The 17,875-nt window shown below is 39.9% G+C and overlaps 1 protein-coding gene across 3 annotated transcripts in view; it reads left to right on the top strand.

Annotated features, from left to right (window-relative positions):
• The window catches only part of LOC109621581 (beta-alanine transporter), a 72,426-nt gene that overhangs the window by 30,325 nt on the left and 24,226 nt on the right, over positions 1–17,875 (top strand). For all 3 annotated transcript variants that reach the window (XM_062846221.1, XM_062846220.1, XM_062846219.1), the window contains exons 4-5: positions 9,031–9,193; positions 9,573–9,749. In XM_062846221.1, coding sequence (XP_062702205.1) covers positions 9,031–9,193; positions 9,573–9,749 — 340 coding nt within the window. The remainder of the gene's footprint in view (positions 1–9,030; positions 9,194–9,572; positions 9,750–17,875) is intronic.

Genomic DNA, 17,875 nt, shown 5'->3' with positions numbered 1-17,875 from the left:
AATTTAATTGAATGAGAACTGCTCCCCGACCCCGCTGTCGCCGAAGTTCAAGTGAAGTTCACTTTTGGTACGGTTAATATTTATCCGAACTTTCAGTAGTAAGTTCAAAACAAGTTCGAAACAAGTTCGGAACGGATGATTTTAAGTTGTTGGAATATGTCCAAATGAACTATATTTGAATTTTAAAGGCACGCAAAAGTTCAACATGAGTTCGGTTAATATTTGATTGAACTCTGTTTTAAAGTTCAACATAAGTTCTTTTTGAACCTTTTTTCGACTTTAATGTCGGTTTGAAGAGAAGTCAAAAGCTTGTACATGTACTTCTAAGTTCATAAACAATACAAGAGTAACTATTTGGAGAATCAAGTTCAACGAAACCAGAATTGAACCGAACTTGAACTTCTGAGTTCGTTCTTCAAGTGGATTCCGAACTTTTGGTTGCTCGGGAGGCCATACTGTTAGCAACCTGCTGGTGCAGCTGATAGGGCCAGAAGGTTAGTGATACCCTTGCCTTCCGCAGGTCAGATTTGGTTGCACGTAGCCAACACTTCTTGACGTCTGCAAAACAGTTTGGCGCGGGTTTGGTGGCTATATAACCCTGACCGCCTTCCGAGGGCAAAGGGAGTGGTAAGGACCACTCGGGAAACTGGCTAAGCGCTAGCATGCTATGTTGATCGTCTCTCCAAAGCGAGTCATCGATGTTAGTTGCTGCAGACTACGCAGCTTACCTTGAGAATACGATTAGCACTAGCCCCTCTTTGCTTCAGATGCCTTCTTGATGATTCCGGAGACATGAAGGGTTTGGTGACCTATGAAATGTGTTTGTGGGTTGAGGAGAGAATAGTCCTAGCATTAGCTTTTGTTGTAGAAGACGGCCTAAATCCCACACTACCCGGATCTTCTTCTTTGGGTGTCTGTTGAGCAGATTTCCCCCTATGGTTTAGACAAAAAAAAGGCTTTTACAGTCCCATGACTTGTGTCCTGGTTCCAGCCACCTGAAACAAACCTTCGGTGGCTCGTGGAATGTCAGATGACATACGCACCAGCCTACCTTGATATTATCTTTTACATCCGCCACAGGTAGCTGAACCAAGGCTGTGTCCCTGCCGGCCTCATCCGTAGTCTAACGGATGCGGTGCACAGTGCACGGATATGCCATGTGCGCATCGCACTGTTGCCGAAGTGCCGTGACGAGCTCTTCCACTTCGGTGAAATCGTCTAGGTTTTTCACCTTCAAAGTCGCCTCTTGTGTAAGAACCCTCACCTCTACCCCTTCGCCAAGGATCTATCCCGACAAACTTGTGTAGGCAGCACACTTGCGTTCCTTATTGCGCTTCAGCTCCACGATCATCTTGCCCATAAGAGGACGTCTGATACTGCGCACGTCGGCTCCCAGATCCACGAGCTTGGAGTTGCTTCGTATCATCTTCAAGACGTCAGAGTACTTTCACTGTTCGGTCGTGAAGACGAGCGCGTCGCCTTTCTCACGCTTGTCACCTACTCTTTTTCGCCATCTTGGTTTGTTCTCCACGACCTGTGGCATTTCCTTCTTCCTCTTCCGCTCGATATTCCTTCCAGCGGGGTTTTCTTTACCCTGTGATTGCTGAGGGCCTACCAACAGTCGCAACCCTCTGTTCCCTTCCATCCGAAACGGGCCAACCTTTTCAGGCTCACACTTCCTAGCTTTCCGGGACGCCTGGCTGGCGTCCGACCTGCCGACCTTCGGAGTTAGTATCTTCCTAGCCTTGCGGGCACCGCCAGATAGCTCCTCACCTAACGACTGCTTCACCCGCATCTGCGAGTGCTTATGACGAGTGGTCGCATCCGCCACACCTTTTGAACTTCTTGCGAAAGCGAAGGCCTCTGTCTGGGTAGACGTCGTTACCTTTACTTTCACCGGTTCCATCGCTGCTGCAGTCTGCACGAGTCTCACGTGATCCTGCTGGGCACCGTCTATCGACTTACGAAGTCAAAACAGTGCCGTTTTCAGGTCCTTACTAATGTTTGACTTCCTGAACGCAAAGTCGATGATCTTGCCAAGCTGCTGCTCAGCCATCTCGATTGCGGGCAGCCCTTCTCTCTTTTGGTTGGTGGCCCTCATCAACCACGCTCCGTACAGTATCTCCACGGGATAGATTGCCAGGGAATGGATTGGAGCTCCCACGCTGGAGCTGCGTGCACAGCTTCCCTCTCCTACCTCCTTGCATGTTCCTTAAGGGAGACCTCGCAAACCCACTTTTTTCGAAGAGGTTAACTTCGCCACTACCACTACCTCCTGTTTGATTGTGTTTATATAAGTTTGAATCAGGCATCCAATTTTTCACTCACGTGATCAAATTCCCCGGATTTATCCGCCTCCGCGATCATGATTTCTCACTGCATTGGATGAAAAATAAAAGTCTCTCACTCCAGCGCTCACGATAATTTTCTTTCTCTCCATGCACAACTCACGGATAAACAACAAAGCATCCAATTTTTTTCACTCCGACTGCGAGTCACAGAACATCTCCACCGATGCACGAGATCAATTATTTGACGTTTAGTGGTACCGTGTTAACATAGAGTGTTCTTATTTCATGGCCATCTAGATAACACGACGCCACTTAGACGTCAACCGGGTGAAAACGTGGATTGGTGCAGACCGAGCAAACATTTTCTCCTGCGAGAGCAAATGATTTGTGAGTGAGTGCTAGTTGGAGAGAGCATACTTGTATCATGCAAAGGAACCGGAGTGAGAGCCTTTTAAATCGTTCATGGGAGCAAGGAAAACATCACAGGCTGCTTTATCCGAATAATATCGCTGTGTGATAGATCGTTACTCGTGTGAGTGAGGAAAAAATGTGGTGCCTGGTTTGAATTCTTACTTAATCCCACGAATAACACGGGAAAAGAGGTCCACCACGCCAGAGCCCTGCATTAACGCGCCAAGGGACAAAATACTGTGGGGGTGCCCAGGTGCCCCACAGGCTCCGTCAACGATCGGGTTTTTTTTCACCCCCTCGACCACTCATTCCTCGGCACGGGTCGCTTGATACTTTCAATTGGGATTAGTAGTTCTATTCTTAGCTGGCGACTACGCGGCTGACTGGCAAGCCGGGGGTTTCATCAGGCCCCGGGACTGTTGTCAGCTCTCTGGTCCTAGATCATCCTAACTGTTCTTGAGTTTAGATCCTAAAGTCTACGAGTGTAACGGTAGTTTCTTTTATTATACAAAGCTACGATTTGTAATCTATCATGTCTAGTTAGCCTTCTAAGAGTTCAATAGACAGTATTAAATCAGTCGGGATGTCTTGGGCCATCCAACTGTTCTTGAATTTAGATCCCAAAATCTGCAGGTGCAACGGTAACTTCTTTCACTATACAAAGCTATGATTTGTAATCCAAACCGTTCTTGAGTTTAGATCCTTAAGTCTGTGTAACGGTAACTTCTTCCATGATGTAAAGCTACGATTTGTAATCAATCATGTCAAGTTAGCCATATAAAAGTTGAATAGGCAGTATGAGATCAGTCAGGATATCATAGGTCAGCCAAATCGTTCTTAGGTTTAGATCCCAAAGTCTACAGGAGTAACGCTAACTTCTTTTATTATACAAAGCTACGATTTGTAATCTATCATGTCCGCTGTCCAGTTAGCCTTCTGAAAGTTCAATATACAGCTAAGGTCAGTCAGGATATCCTAGATTTTTTTTTATCTGTATTAACGAGATTTTTAGCCCTAGGCTAATTCATCTAGGGACCCACGCTTTACTTCTCTTCCGAAGGAAGAACCCACATTTTGTGAGTTTGTCGGGAGTGGGATATCCTATGTCATCCAAACTGTTCTTACGCAATTTTTGCACCGTTCATATTCGTTTTGATCAATCCAATTAGCTTCTCGGAGAAACCGTTTACGTTCATGATTTTCCATAGCTCTTTGCGGTCAATTCTGTTGTACGCCGCCTTGAAGTTTATGACAGGTGGTGCGTTGGGACCTGGAATTCGCGGCATTTCTGGAGGATTGGCCGCACAGTGAAGATCTGGTCCGTTTTCCAGCGGCCGTCAACGGAGCCGACTTGATAACTGCCCATAAACTCACTTACACAAACTTTGGGTCAAAGAGGACAACAGATGACCTGGGATATCAATTTGTAGGAGGCATTCAGAAATGTGATCGCTCGGAAATTCTCACATTCCAACTTGTCACCTTTCTTGTGCTCTTGTCCCCTTCTTTCCACTCCTCCGGTAGCTGTTCGGTTTCCCTGATTCGGATTATTAGCCGGTGTAGACAGGCAAACTTTTCTGGGCCGAACTTGATGAGTTCAGCTCTGATACCATCCTTACCAGCTGACTTGTTGCTCTAGAGGTGCTGCAGCACCTTATAATGCTGGATAGCTTCCTGAACTTTTCTCAACATAGGAGTTGGCTCGTTGTTGCTCCCTGCTGTACTGATGTAGTCATTTCTCCCGCTGCCTTAATCCCCCATGCCTGCGCTCCCCGCACCGTTTAGGTGTTCGTCGCAGTGTTGCTTGCATCTCCGTCCATCAAGATGCTCCCGTCCTTATCTCTTCACATTTCTCAAAACTATCATGAAGTGACCCTTAAGAGTTAAGAGGTTCATGGATGCCATTTAGGTGTGTAATGTTATTATCTAAAACTAAAAAAAAAGAAATTAATAACTGATGTTGCTATCAGTACGAAAAAATGGAAAAAATCGTTGAATATTGTAGTTTTTCGATTGATATGAAAACCTCAATGCAATAAGTAATTGCACTAATGGTATATTCTTAGAGTTATTATACAGGGTTGCCTTGAAGCACAGACAAACAGACGTAACTGTTAGAGGAAATTCATCAAAAGCTTTTGCCCGGTGTCTTTTTCATGAGCATACTGCCACCTGTTGGTAGAACCGCGCGAGATATGTCGGCCATAATGGATTTCGATTTGTCGTGTGTCTAACACGCACACCACTACACAAATCGCCTGTAATTTTTATTTGCATCATTCAGCAACGTGTACACTGGCAAACGTCAAAGCGATCGAACACTAACGCATCTAGTGGAAGGATCGCGCAAATGAAATGAATTTTAAATTGATCGTTAAATGCATGTGCCAAGCCGTTTTGATATAACATAAATAGTTTGAAGCAAAACGAAATCAAAATTTGAAATCAAATTTAGTCAAGACAAACTGGTATCAAAATGTTATATCAATTTGCTGCTGAATACACATCGAGTTTTCGATTTGCAATCATCTTGTTGTTAGACTTTACTCGGGTATGGTCTCCGGAGCAGTGTGGTTCATCTGGAATATCTCGAAAATATCTTGCAATGTCTCATGAAATGTCAGGGGGATTCCAGATAACAGTTGGATGTGTAATGTTACAATTCATTGTGAGAATAACTACTGTTACTGTTAGGAACTAAACTTCAGGACAGTTTGGACGACCCTTAATGTTCTAATGGTTCATATTAATATATAGTGACTTCAGATGGGTCAGTAACTTACTTTCAGTTCTGGGCACCACGGTGGTGCAGAGAGCCGAATTGAAAGAACTCTATCCTAGGCGATTGCCTGCTATCGCCTTAACCTGTGACCAGGTCAAATTTCTGTCGGCTTGCTTAATTTCGTTTTTAAGGCTGCGTCGCCATGAGCCTCTGGGTCTGCTTCTGCTGCCAAAGTCCTGCTGGGTTCCAATCTGACGCTTGCTTGCAGATTTCGTTTCCGCCCCTGCGTAGAGTGTGGCCAACTCACCTCCACTTTTGCTCCTGAATTTTTGTCACTATTAGCTTTTCATGACATCGACAATGGAGCTCCACGTTGGAGATCCAATTGTTAGGCCACCATACACGAATTATATACCGCAGGCATCTATTGATGAAGGCCTACAGCCGTTGAGTGTTCTCCACTGATACACACCAGGTTTCACTGGCGTATAGTAGCACAGATTTCACGTTCGAGTTGAAAATTCGCCACATTCTCCACTGCTTGCCCAGCTACCGTGAAGCTGGAAGGGTTGACCGTGTTTACATCTAACGGTTTAGTTTTGTTGACGTTGATGGTAAGACCTGCCACCGAGGAGCGATTGGCAAGATCATCGAGCTTGTTCTGGATATCAAAGAGCCGTTGAGCTAGGAGAGCGTCATCAGCCAATTCGAAGTCATTTAGATGCTCCATGATAATGGTCAACAGGGGGGTCAAGGGTCAGTAACCACGGTTAAATATGCAGTATATCAGATATAGCTGCTTTTCCGAATGTAGACCTGGAGTTCTGAATTTCAAGATAGTTTGGCTGACATGGAGTATTCCTATAGTGTCTCTAAATGACAACCACGCAGCATTGTGTCGTATGGCCTTCAACTGCACATCGTCTATAAAGCTTGCTCCTGCCAGGGCCTTTGCTGTTCCGTTACATGTGTCCTGGATTCAGAACTTGAAGTAAGCCTCCGGTGGCCCATAACGTCCGAACTGGGAGAAAGCCTGCTTTTAATGCTCAGTGTTTTATGAGCACTTATTAACTGAGGAACTTCTTCTGTCAATGAGAATTTTGCATATGTGTATCGTGTGGCTGGCACGAAGAAATGTACTCTTTGCCCAAGAAAATTTCCTTTACAGCTAAGCCTTTATAGCTGTGGCTACAGAGGCCCATATTTTATGTTGAATGCCCAAGAAAGCCAGCATCAGCTCTAGGTGGATAAAATAGAAGGTTTTTTTTTTTGTTATCATCTAGTAATGTGGGTCGATCCGGGCGAGGCCAAACACACGATGATATGATGATGATGATGCACTGTGCAGGGGTTCTGAAGCAAGGGGATGGGCCTCAGCTGCTGCCTTGTTATCCCCCATTTAATTTGCATAAACATTGCTGCCGGGCTGGGGAAGCAATTCTCTTCGAAAAACAGCAACAACGAAAATAAACCGTTATCTTCCAAACGAGCCCGTTCGATGTTGTTCGTTGTTGCTCTAGCTGCTGCTGCTGGGTGGTTGATATAAGAACCGAAAGCGTCTTAGTTTTGCATCAGCGGAAAAGCCGGTGGGAAAAATGGCAACCGCAGCGATGTTTGAGCCCGGTGATGAAAACCGAACGAACGACGACGATGAAGGGATTGGATTTCAACAGTCGTTATTTTTACTTTGGAATCCGCATAAAGAGCGCGCGGTGAGGAAAATTGATGCTCGGGTTATGTGGAAAGTCCGGAAAGCGAGGAATGCACATCTTGAGATTGTAGATAGAGCATTTCAAAGACTTCTCGCTCGATTACGAAATGTTTGCTTTGCTGGAGGATTTTATTTTTTATCAGAGCCGGGCAGGGCTGCTTTTTTTTCAGATACAAAACATCGCAACAAACAACCCCGGTGTTAGTGTGATTGGGAAAAGGATAATCTCGGGAAAACTATAACATGACGACCCACGTTTTTTTTGTGCTGTGTCGTTATCCGTCGTCAATGTCGCTGTAGTGCTTGCTTATGGCTATTGCCGTTGTTCGTTTTTACGACGATGTTTACAGCAACACTTAGGCAAATTGATTCCCCTTTCGCAGCAAAGCGCAGAGGTTTCACTATGTTTGCAAAAGATGAGTGGCACGTTGTTGTATCTGAGACGGATGTAAAATTTTTGTTGTTGAATATTGTGAGTAACGAGGCTTTGTTGTAGATGATGTTGTAGATCGGTGATTCCCAAAGGGGGTGAAATCGCCCCCCCAAGGGGCGAAAATCAGTTCGAGGGGGGCGAAAATTAGGAAAACCAAAATTGGGGGGCGAAAATTCTTAAAAGGGGGCGATTTTTTAAATAATTGAAAAACATTAAAAGTATTGGAATACAAGTCCAGAATCTCAATTAATACTCCCATACATCTCCAGATTTTTTGTTCCTAGGATTATTGAAAAATGTCTGTTTCGAAATCGACTAAATTTTAGAATTTTTCAGTTGATGTGGACTTTACGAAAACAAATAAAAAAAAACAAATAAGACTTCTACACGAATTTCCGAAAGATTTCCTAGTGGTTCTGGAGATCCAATAAATTCGAAATTCATGATTGATGTTTGTCCAAATTAAGAAAGAAAAGGGGGTTTTCACTTGATAAGAAAGTTTTGTTTTTATTTAATAGTTTTTTTCATGAAAATTTCAATCAAAAACATAAGGTTTAAGATGAATCTTAGAGCATTTTTCGAATGGAAGTCGTCACATATTGTTTGAAAATATTTCAGGGAAGCTTCCCGAAGGAATTCAATGCTGAATTCCCCTCAAAACCGAGTAATGACTGCGAGTCTGCAATGCATATCTACTTATTTGACAATAAGAATTTCTTCAATTCTTAGGAAGCTTGTCAATTCGCAACACTGGCTTTTCTTTATTTTCAATTGCTAATTTGATTTACATTGGAAAATACACCAATATCTTTCTTAGTTGTACTTTTTGCATAAAAGATTTGCTTGATTTGCTTTTCAATTTCCCACCAGTTTTATTTAAGTACTTGTGACCAAACATCTCGGGTGTTGAAGAACCCCTTTAAGAATCTGGTTGAGGCAAGGTTGAGGATATCGAGTGCTCGTAAATGTTCGCAGTCCGTTCTGCTCGATTTTATTCAAGAATGTATTAATAGCAATTCAATGAAAATGAGAGCGATACTAATTTAGATACATAAAATACCAGTTTTGCTACAGTAGTGTCAACGAGTGTCAAATTTTAAAGGCTTCCGCTAAGCAAATTTTCAACCTTTCATCGTGGAAAAATTAAATTTCTTTTAGGGGGCGAAAATGTTTTTCTCAAGCACCAAGGGGGCGAAACCTCCTAAAAGTTTGGGAAACACTGTTGTAGATGAATTCAACTTCAATTGGCAAATTTACAAAAAATATGAACTTTGGAATACTGCTTCTGTATTAGTGAAATTTTTCGAAAAAAAAACTCTGGAAATGAACAAGACTGATTAAGGCAACTATGGACGATGCCTGTGGTTCATAACTGTAGAAAAAAATCGGCGACTAAGACTCATATGAGTATCACTGAGAGTATTGTATATATATCACTGAAAACTGTATATTTCTTTTTCAGATTGTGCATACGGATATGATTATGATCGGACTTACTACGACCGCACGCCCATTACCGAGCACGACTGGATTTGCGACAAGGGCTTCCGGGAGACCAACATCTTCGTATACAACCGCTTCGGAGAACTGGTTGGCACGTTTATCTTCGGCCAGCTGGGTGACACGTAGGTATCTCTTTATCTTAAGGACATATATGAGCGAGTCCAAAGATGGCCGTCACAATGGCTGCCTTGCAAATACCGAAAGCACGGATCTCGTCATCTAAACAACAAACGGAGCTGAAAAAGCAATGAGTAGGCTTGCTCACTCGTGGTAAACATTGAGTAGCATTTTCGTTTTCGGGTATTTTGGGGATGACGGGAACGGTGCTCTCGAAAATGCGAGGCAAAAATGCGCCTGGACGCGCTCCCATTTCACCTTAAGTTCACCTATAACATTTCTTCTTGATTCTCCAGTAGTTTGTTAAATAACCACTCAGTGGTGTAACTTGTCAGCTTGATAAATTTATTTCTAATAGTTTCCTCTCCATACCATCCTTTACAGTCTGGGCCGTCGACCGGTGTTCTACTTCAGTGTGCTCATCATCACCGCTGGACGTCTTATTTCAATGTTCACGGCATCGATCTACGTCGTATTCTGTATGGCCGCCGTGCTGGGCTCTCTGACGTCGAATTCGATTTTCCAGGCTCCACTTATCATCGCTATGGAAGTATCGAAAAGGTAAGTAGGATAACGTGACCCTTCGTCGTTCCGTAACGATAAATATGATGTTTGCAATTGTTTTACAACTTACATGGTTGCCAGCCGTCAAGCATCTTGCCTGGTTTGTGTTTTATTCACCGCCGGAAAGTTCAGCGTTCATTGATGCAAGGTAGTTGGTCAACTAAACAGCTTGGTTGCGGGTCATGTCAAACCCTCGTATCCAATCAGAAATAGGTCATTAGCAGAGCCGTAGCGTGGGTCCACGGCGCCCTTGGCAAGCATCCTGATTTGCGCCCCATAGTAATGACTATTGTTTTCATTTTTAAAAAATTTCTTCAAAAGTTGTTCTGTTTTGATATTTTAGTGACATTTTTTGAGAAAAAATATTTTGAGAAAAAATATTTTTCATTTTTCGAGAATTTCATATTTGTTTCGAATTTCCATTAAAAGCTGTTTTGAAAGCATTGTATTTAATTTGTTGTATTTTCAACGTTATATATTTTGAGATATTTAGACATTCATCTGTTTATTTCTACCAAACGGTTTCACATGTTTTATTAGGAATTCATTCAGTTTTTTATATCACTTTTCAGCACAACTTCAATAGCTTTTTCAACAGCATACTTCCTAAAGTTTATAACTATCCTGGAGTCCTCTAAGAAGCCTCACATGATCCATTTTTATATTTCCTTGAAAAGTTCATTCAGTTTTGTGCATACCACAGGTGCTTTATGAAATTTTCAAGATATTAAATCGAAATATTTCATAAGTAGATCTGTAGTAGTTAATTGCAAAAGCAATTGAGATTGGTAGGGTCTGTTTTTCGAATTAGTTGCTCTAATAACAAAATCTATCTTATCAACCTTAGCTTTCATCAACTTATGTTGATTCGGGGGACACGGACTATGGAAAGAACGTTGTGAATAGTCAATAAATTATTTAAAAAACATAACTAAGACAAAGAACTTACAGCTAGATTTTCACAGGAACCATATTTATTGATGAGATCAAGTTTTAAAATGCAATGCTCAAGCTTTTTTGAAATGGTTGATTTGGTTGAAAATATATTTGGAAGATAACTTGAGACATAGTGAGAATGCTGATGGATTTAATAAAACTTCTGCAGAAATTGTGATTTTTTGAAAATTTACACTAAGCTTCCTATTTTTATTTCTTATTTTTTAAGATTAAATTGGGAAAAATATAGAATAACTAGCTGTCCCGGCAAACGTTGTCTTGCCAAGTTGTGGTGGTTTGACAACTGTTGAGCTCATAACGTCACCGCACTCTAGATTGGTTTAATTTCGATCGTGTTGATTTCCTTCCCAGCTCACAAAATTCAGTATTTTATCAATTTTCTTACTTTTCTTGTTTATTTTCATAACTTTTTATACATATAAACACAGCCACCATGAATACGAATCGAACCGTGCAAGAGTCATGCTGATCGGTTCACCCGTTCGTGAGCTTTGTTGCCTCAAAGGTACATCAAACTCATTTTTATATATATAGATATATAGATATCTTAAAAGGGGTATGAATTCCCAGGAAAAACTATTGTAAACATTCAAAAGAAAGTCTGAACAAATCTGTATATGGAAAAATGCTACAACAGCAAAAACATGATAACTGTGGGGTGTGAAAATACAGGGGATAGACAAATTGATCGGGACAGGCAAAATTTTCCCTTCTTAAAAAAATTTCAAATAGCTGTAACTTTTCGAAAAGCGCATCAAATATTCTCAAATTTTCACTGTAAGTTAATCAACTATTTGTGTATCAGTGGATAAAATTTGGAAAAGATCGGGCTATTCTGCACGAAGTTATAAGCATTTTAGAAAAAGGTAGAACTATCCGATAGCCAACTTTGAGCTGTTATATCTCTGGTTTCAATGCACCGAATGCAATGAAATTTTGTCCATTTATGACTTATATAATGAGCTCTGAAAAACGTTTGACTTAACTTGAAATTATTAGCGAGAGAAAAAGTTTTAGCGATTTCATTAACTTTACGATTTTTTAGTAAATTGGTCTATTTTTAATATGCATCCCATTACTTTTTCAATGAATTGCCGCCCATGTTGTTACTTTCTTTCAAAACATATCTGTATTCAAGACAATTAGAGGGAATTTAAATAAACTTTAATTAATATATTGAATTTTGAAACGACGTTGAAATTTAAGAAAATTTTGTGTTTTATTAGAAAAATAATCTAATTGTTATAATTTTCTTCCGTGTTAAGAATTTTAAGTTATGTCAAAAGTTTTTCAAAGCTCATTATATAAGTCATAAATGGTCAAAATTTAATAACATTCGGTTCATTGAATTCAGAGATATAACAGCTCAAAGATGGCTATCGGATAATTATAGCTTTTTTTAGAATCTTTATAACTTTGTGCAGAATAGTTCGATCTTTTTCAAATTTTGTCCACTGATACACAAATAGTTGATCAGCTTACAGTAAAAATATGAGAATATTTGATGCACTTTTCGAAAAGTTACAGCTATTTGAAATTTTTTCGAGAAGGGAAAATTTTGCCTGTCCCGATCATTTTGTCTATCCCCTGTATGTGTGTTTCTGAGATACAGTGCATTAGTTTGAATCTTATTAAAAACACCATACCATTCCTTCCAGCCTTTGGCCAATTTGGCGCCCCTCTGAGGCTGGCGCCCTTGGCGGGGGCCAACCTGGCCAACCCCACGCTACGGCTCTGGTCATTAGATATGTTTAATTGGTGAGGTCGTTATTTTATCGAATTGTAAGGTCTCTAATAGCAAACACGATCTGATCAGTCTGTGCGCTTTTAGCTAGGAAAGTGGAATCTTCTCGGCAGAGGTCCTATTTTGGGCACTTTTCTGGTATAATTCAGCCAATTTTTAACCAATTGACACAATTTTTCGAACGCGATGAGATACGTATAGTATCTAGCCGTGTACAAAATATCAAGTCAATTGGTTTAGAATTGACTGAGTTATAGCGAAGAGTGCCCAAAATACCGGCCGCTTCCCAAGTTATTCGCTACCCCACAATTTTTTTAATACAAACATCGTGTTAAGTGCAAAATCGGCAAAATCCGAGAATTTCTTTACGAAGTCAGGGACAGCTGCAGAAATTCCTCCGGAATTTGCATGGAACTCCTTCAGAGATTTCTACTTCGTGAATTCCTAAATTGATATCTTTCAGAGCTTCATTTGTAATTGTTTCAGAGGTTTCGGACCATTTTGCCGAATGCTGTTTGGCCGAATGTCGTTTGACAGAATTGTGTTTAAAAGAATTCAGAGACTTCTGCAAAGATGTATCGAAGCACTCCTCCAGGAATTTCATCTTGTCTTACTTCAGTGATGTCATCACGGATTATTCTAGAGAGATTTTTCGGGGGATTTCTCCAGTGATTGTCTGAGATTCTCATTTGAGTTGCATAAGAAACATTATGCAACTCAAATGAGATGCATTATGAAAAAATCATTGCATGAAATGTTGTATGGAACTCGTTGCAAAATTTGATTTTTGGTTGATAAATGTACGATTCGTGCTAAAAACTCAACTTTTTGTAACTCGTTACATCTATCTATCTATCTATATATATATATAAATGAGTTTGAAGTTCCTTTGAGGCAACAAAACTCAAGAACGGGTGGATCGATCAGCATGAGTCTTGCATGGTTCGATTCGTATTCATGGTGGCTGTGTTTATATGTACAAAAAGTTACGAAAATCGTTTAAAAAGTATGAAAATTGTGAAAATACTGATTTTTATGAGCCGGGAAGAAATTCAGCGTGATCGAAATCAAATCAATCTAGAGTGCGTTGCTGCGATGACCTCAATAGCTGTCTGTCAAACCACCACAGCTTGGCAAGACAACGTTTGCCGGGACAGCTAGTAAATAATAATTTTCTGATTAACATAAGAATTATTAATCTTCTAATAAACTTGTACAATATTGACTACACACTCAGATTTGATTACCGAGCTCGGTAAAATTTTACTGGGTTTTTGAACAGCAGAGTTAACTCAGAATGATTCGGAAGTACCGAAAACTCAGTAATTAAGAAAACGTCAAACTGTCAAACATATATCGACTTTTTAAGCATAAATTGTTGCAGCTATTATTGATTTTTCGGTAATGTTTTCGCTTGTTTATTTAGTCTTACTGAGTTTTCCAGTTCGGGTTTCTACCCTCCCAGTCGACCCAATTTCAATGCATTCCCTCCAAACTTGGGGACTTTGAACTTCAACTTCCCCTACTGCCTTTTTTTTCATGGTGCCCTCTATGAAAAGATCAAAATCCCTGGCAAGTAATATGGTTCAACACAGTTCCGGCAGAACCAAAGGCAGCATTAGATTGATATTTCGAATGTATTTGCAGCTTCATTCGGAGCTGCTGCATACCCGAGCAAATCTTATTTAGTTATGTTTAGGCTATTGATATACACCCATAAAATAATGTTTTAATCATATGTTTTGTTATGGAACAAATTTTATTATTATACTATTGAGAGTGTACAAATATTTAATAAACAATAGCACAACAATAACAAGTTTTGAAATTGAAACTACATCATTCAAGATTTTGTTAACAACCCATTGTTTACAGCATACCGTGTGTATGATCTAATTAGTTCCTCTAATTAGGACTGAACGAGCATTTCAGTTAAATAATGTTTTAATCATATGTTTTGTTATGGAACAAATTTTATTATTATACTATTGAGAGTGTACAAATATTTAATAAACAATAGCACAACAATAACAAGTTTTGAAATTGAAACTACATCATTCAAGATTTTGTTTACAACCCATTGTTTACAGCATACCGTGTGTATGATCTAATTAGTTCCTCTAATTAGGACTGAACGAGCATTTCAGTTAAATAATGTTTTAATCATATGTTTTGTTATGGAACAAATTTTATTATTATACTATTGAGAGTGTACAAATATTTAATAAACAATAGCACAACAATAACAAGTTTTGAAATTGAAACTACATCATTCAAGATTTTGTTTACAACCCATTGTTTACAGCATACCGTGTGTATGATCTAATTAGTTCCTCTAATTAGGACTGAACGAGCATTTCAGTTTATTATTTTATAAACACTTCGATAATTATGACCTGTTTTATGTTCCTTTTTTTTAATATTTAGTTACGTACACTGTAGTGCATAATTGATCGGACGAACGCCGATTTTCATACAAAATGGCCATGTTTGAGATGCTGTAACTATGGTTTGCTTTGATGGATTGAGCTGAATTTTTGACACGGAACTACTAATAATGATCGGACAGCGGTATCTCTTTGATTTACACGCGTGCCGCTGTCCGAACTTTTACTATGTGACATCAAACTAATCATAACTAATTTTGCTTTCGGATCGTTATCAATAACTTTAAAATAACAACATTTGTTAATGAAATATTTCCCAAATTCATTGTTATTATGTTGTTATCGAATTAACAAAACAGGTTATTAAATTGGTCTTCCAGGAACATTTTTTTGTTATGATTTTTGTTATTTTGCCGCTTATGACAGCTAAGTTTATAACATAATTTGTTATGTTAATAACATGAAAATAACTGTTTTTATTATCCAGTTATTTTGCCAAAATAACACATTTTCTTATGCTGTTGTTATTCCCTTCTGCTCGGTTATCTCTTCCTCAATTCTCAAGAGAGCAATTTTAACTTTTTCTAAAGTCTTCTGCAATTCTTCAACAGAGTAATTATTCGCGGAATGTCCACACGGAACCAGAAATCAACCCAAATATAGGTTATTTTCACTCATATCGGCTCTTCCGTGCGAGAGCCCAAATTTGGCTATACCTCGTTAAAGCTCTGAGTTGGTAGTTTCCGTTTGATGCCGGCAGAAAATTGCAACCCATCGCAAAGTTCTTTCTACCTAGCGTTAACTTTCGAAGTACCCTAGTGGGTTGAAATAAACCCACTTTTGGGTAAACGACAAGGAACCCAAATTTGGCTTCTCGCACGGACATTTTCGGCTAGGTAGCTGTTTCTCGCTTTGTTTTTGACAACAATGCGAGCGGGAGAGCGAGAAAACAACCCACTGCTGGGTAAAAAGTTCAAGCGGTATACTTATTTTTGCGTTCTTTTAACGTATTTTTTAGGTAATCTGTTTTTTCCGTGCAGCTATGTGCTGCTAATCGGGATTTTCCGGATTTTCCGCCAAAGGTTATGACGCAGAAGCTTTATCTGCCGGTAGTTTTTTTTTTCTTTTTTTTTATTTTGACAGCTTGCAGCATATGTTTTTATTTTATTTCAACGAAAACTCAGTGAAAAATATCATATGCTGAAAAGTCGGTACTTTCTTTTACTGACTTTGCTCTCTACCCAGTAGATGTTTGGTATTACTGAGCTATCAGTCCAAACTGATACCGAATTCGGTAAAAACTCAAATAGCAGTACTGAACTTCAGTGGTTATCTGGGGAAAAACTGAGAACTCGGTATTTTTTCGTTTTACGGTTCTAAAACCCTAAAATAAATTACCGAACAGACATATCAAGATTGAGTGTGTAAGTTACAGCTCAAAGTGCCCAAAACTGGTCCCCTGCCCTAATAGCCTAACCCCCCAATAAATGGCACTGTAGCATGAAGTCTAGGGGATGATAGTCTTAACAGACACACAATTCACGCCACCGCTAGGAAACAAATCGCAAACACGCAGCACAAAATTGATATAGCTGCAAAATTCCGCGGAACTTTTACGAAAATTTCGTTTCGTTTCGAAAAATACCGAGTGAATTTGGATTTCGTATCGAACCTACGAAACATTTTTGAATTTCGTTTCATTTCGTACCTCATCGCATCAGAAATTTCACATATCGTTTCGTTTCGTATCGCTTTGAAAAAATCCCATACCGCATACCCTTAGTCTATAGCTCTTTCCCACAGCGGGTCAAGAACAACGGAACATCCTGAATAATCAGTTTTCTGAAGTCAGTTTCACTGAATAAGTATTTACCGAGTACTCGGAAAGGCACTTGTGCAAAAACTGGACAGTTACATATCAAATGATACGAAGTTCCATAATCGGATTCACAGGCTGTGAATCACAGCTATCAGCTCGCTGAGATTTCGCCATATGATAGCTGTGTCGGCAGTGGCTAGTCAACTCTTTGACCAGAATGTTGCAATTCTGCTTAGATAGATTTGTTAGATACAGGGTTGGTAACCATCTGTTTCGTCACCCACCAACGACGAAAAATTAAAAAAAAGTTCGTCAGCAAATAAAACTCCGTTACTTGTATTATCATCAGCGATCGACAAAGAAATCACGATGAGGATGAACCGAAAATAAAACAGGGAGCTATAGTTTTCGTCATTCTCTTTTCGTCGGTCCTTTTGCAACGACGAAAAACGAACATGTTTTCGTCACATGGTATACGATTGCAGACGAAAGGCGAACCAGTCAAGCTTTTATTGACAATTTAGCCTTGTAGAGAATGAGATTGATAGTGATGTTAAAAAAATGTTTAGGATGGCAACTACGATAGGAACACAAAGTATGGATAGTTAGAACAATTAGCAGGCGGTGATTTTCAGCAGAGAAAATAATAGACAGTTTTGTGACAGAAATTGTAGGAGATAGACGGAGAAAATACAATTTGAAAAAAATCAAGAAAAGCGTTCTCTTTTCCAATCCGGACGCAAGCCCTCCCCCCAGGATAATTGATCCCGACGTATTTCGTGATAATCCACTGGGTCACGACAAGCCTCAATCTTTCGGAGTTGTTGGATTAGCTCTGTTGATATGCTTGGTGTGCGGCCAATCTGAAGGTTTTTGGTTCGATTCCGAGTGAAGGCGTATTTCATTTTTGCATTTTTTTTTCTGATCAGCCATTCCCGTGAGGCTGATTATTCGTTCGCCTGCCCTGTTCGGTGCATGCTACTCAACGGAAATGTTAATAAAGAGAAACGGCAAAACTTTTTCGCCGCGATAAGCCAACTGACTGACGGTGTTTGAAGAGAAATATTCAAGAGCTGCTGACTCAGAGACGCAAACTTTTTATTATCCGTTGTCGTCAGTGATTATGCCTCAGCTCAGATGACTATTAACAACCCTGGTTAGATACTTCGTCACCCCTGGAGATGGCTTAGTACAATACAATTTTGTTTGACGACAT

This window comes from Aedes albopictus, chromosome 1 (assembly GCF_035046485.1).
Source record: "Aedes albopictus strain Foshan chromosome 1, AalbF5, whole genome shotgun sequence".
Classification (NCBI taxonomy): Eukaryota; Metazoa; Arthropoda; class Insecta; order Diptera; family Culicidae; genus Aedes; species Aedes albopictus.
The sequence above is the reverse complement of the archived record's forward strand: the minus strand, read 5'-3'. Positions and strand labels throughout refer to the sequence as shown.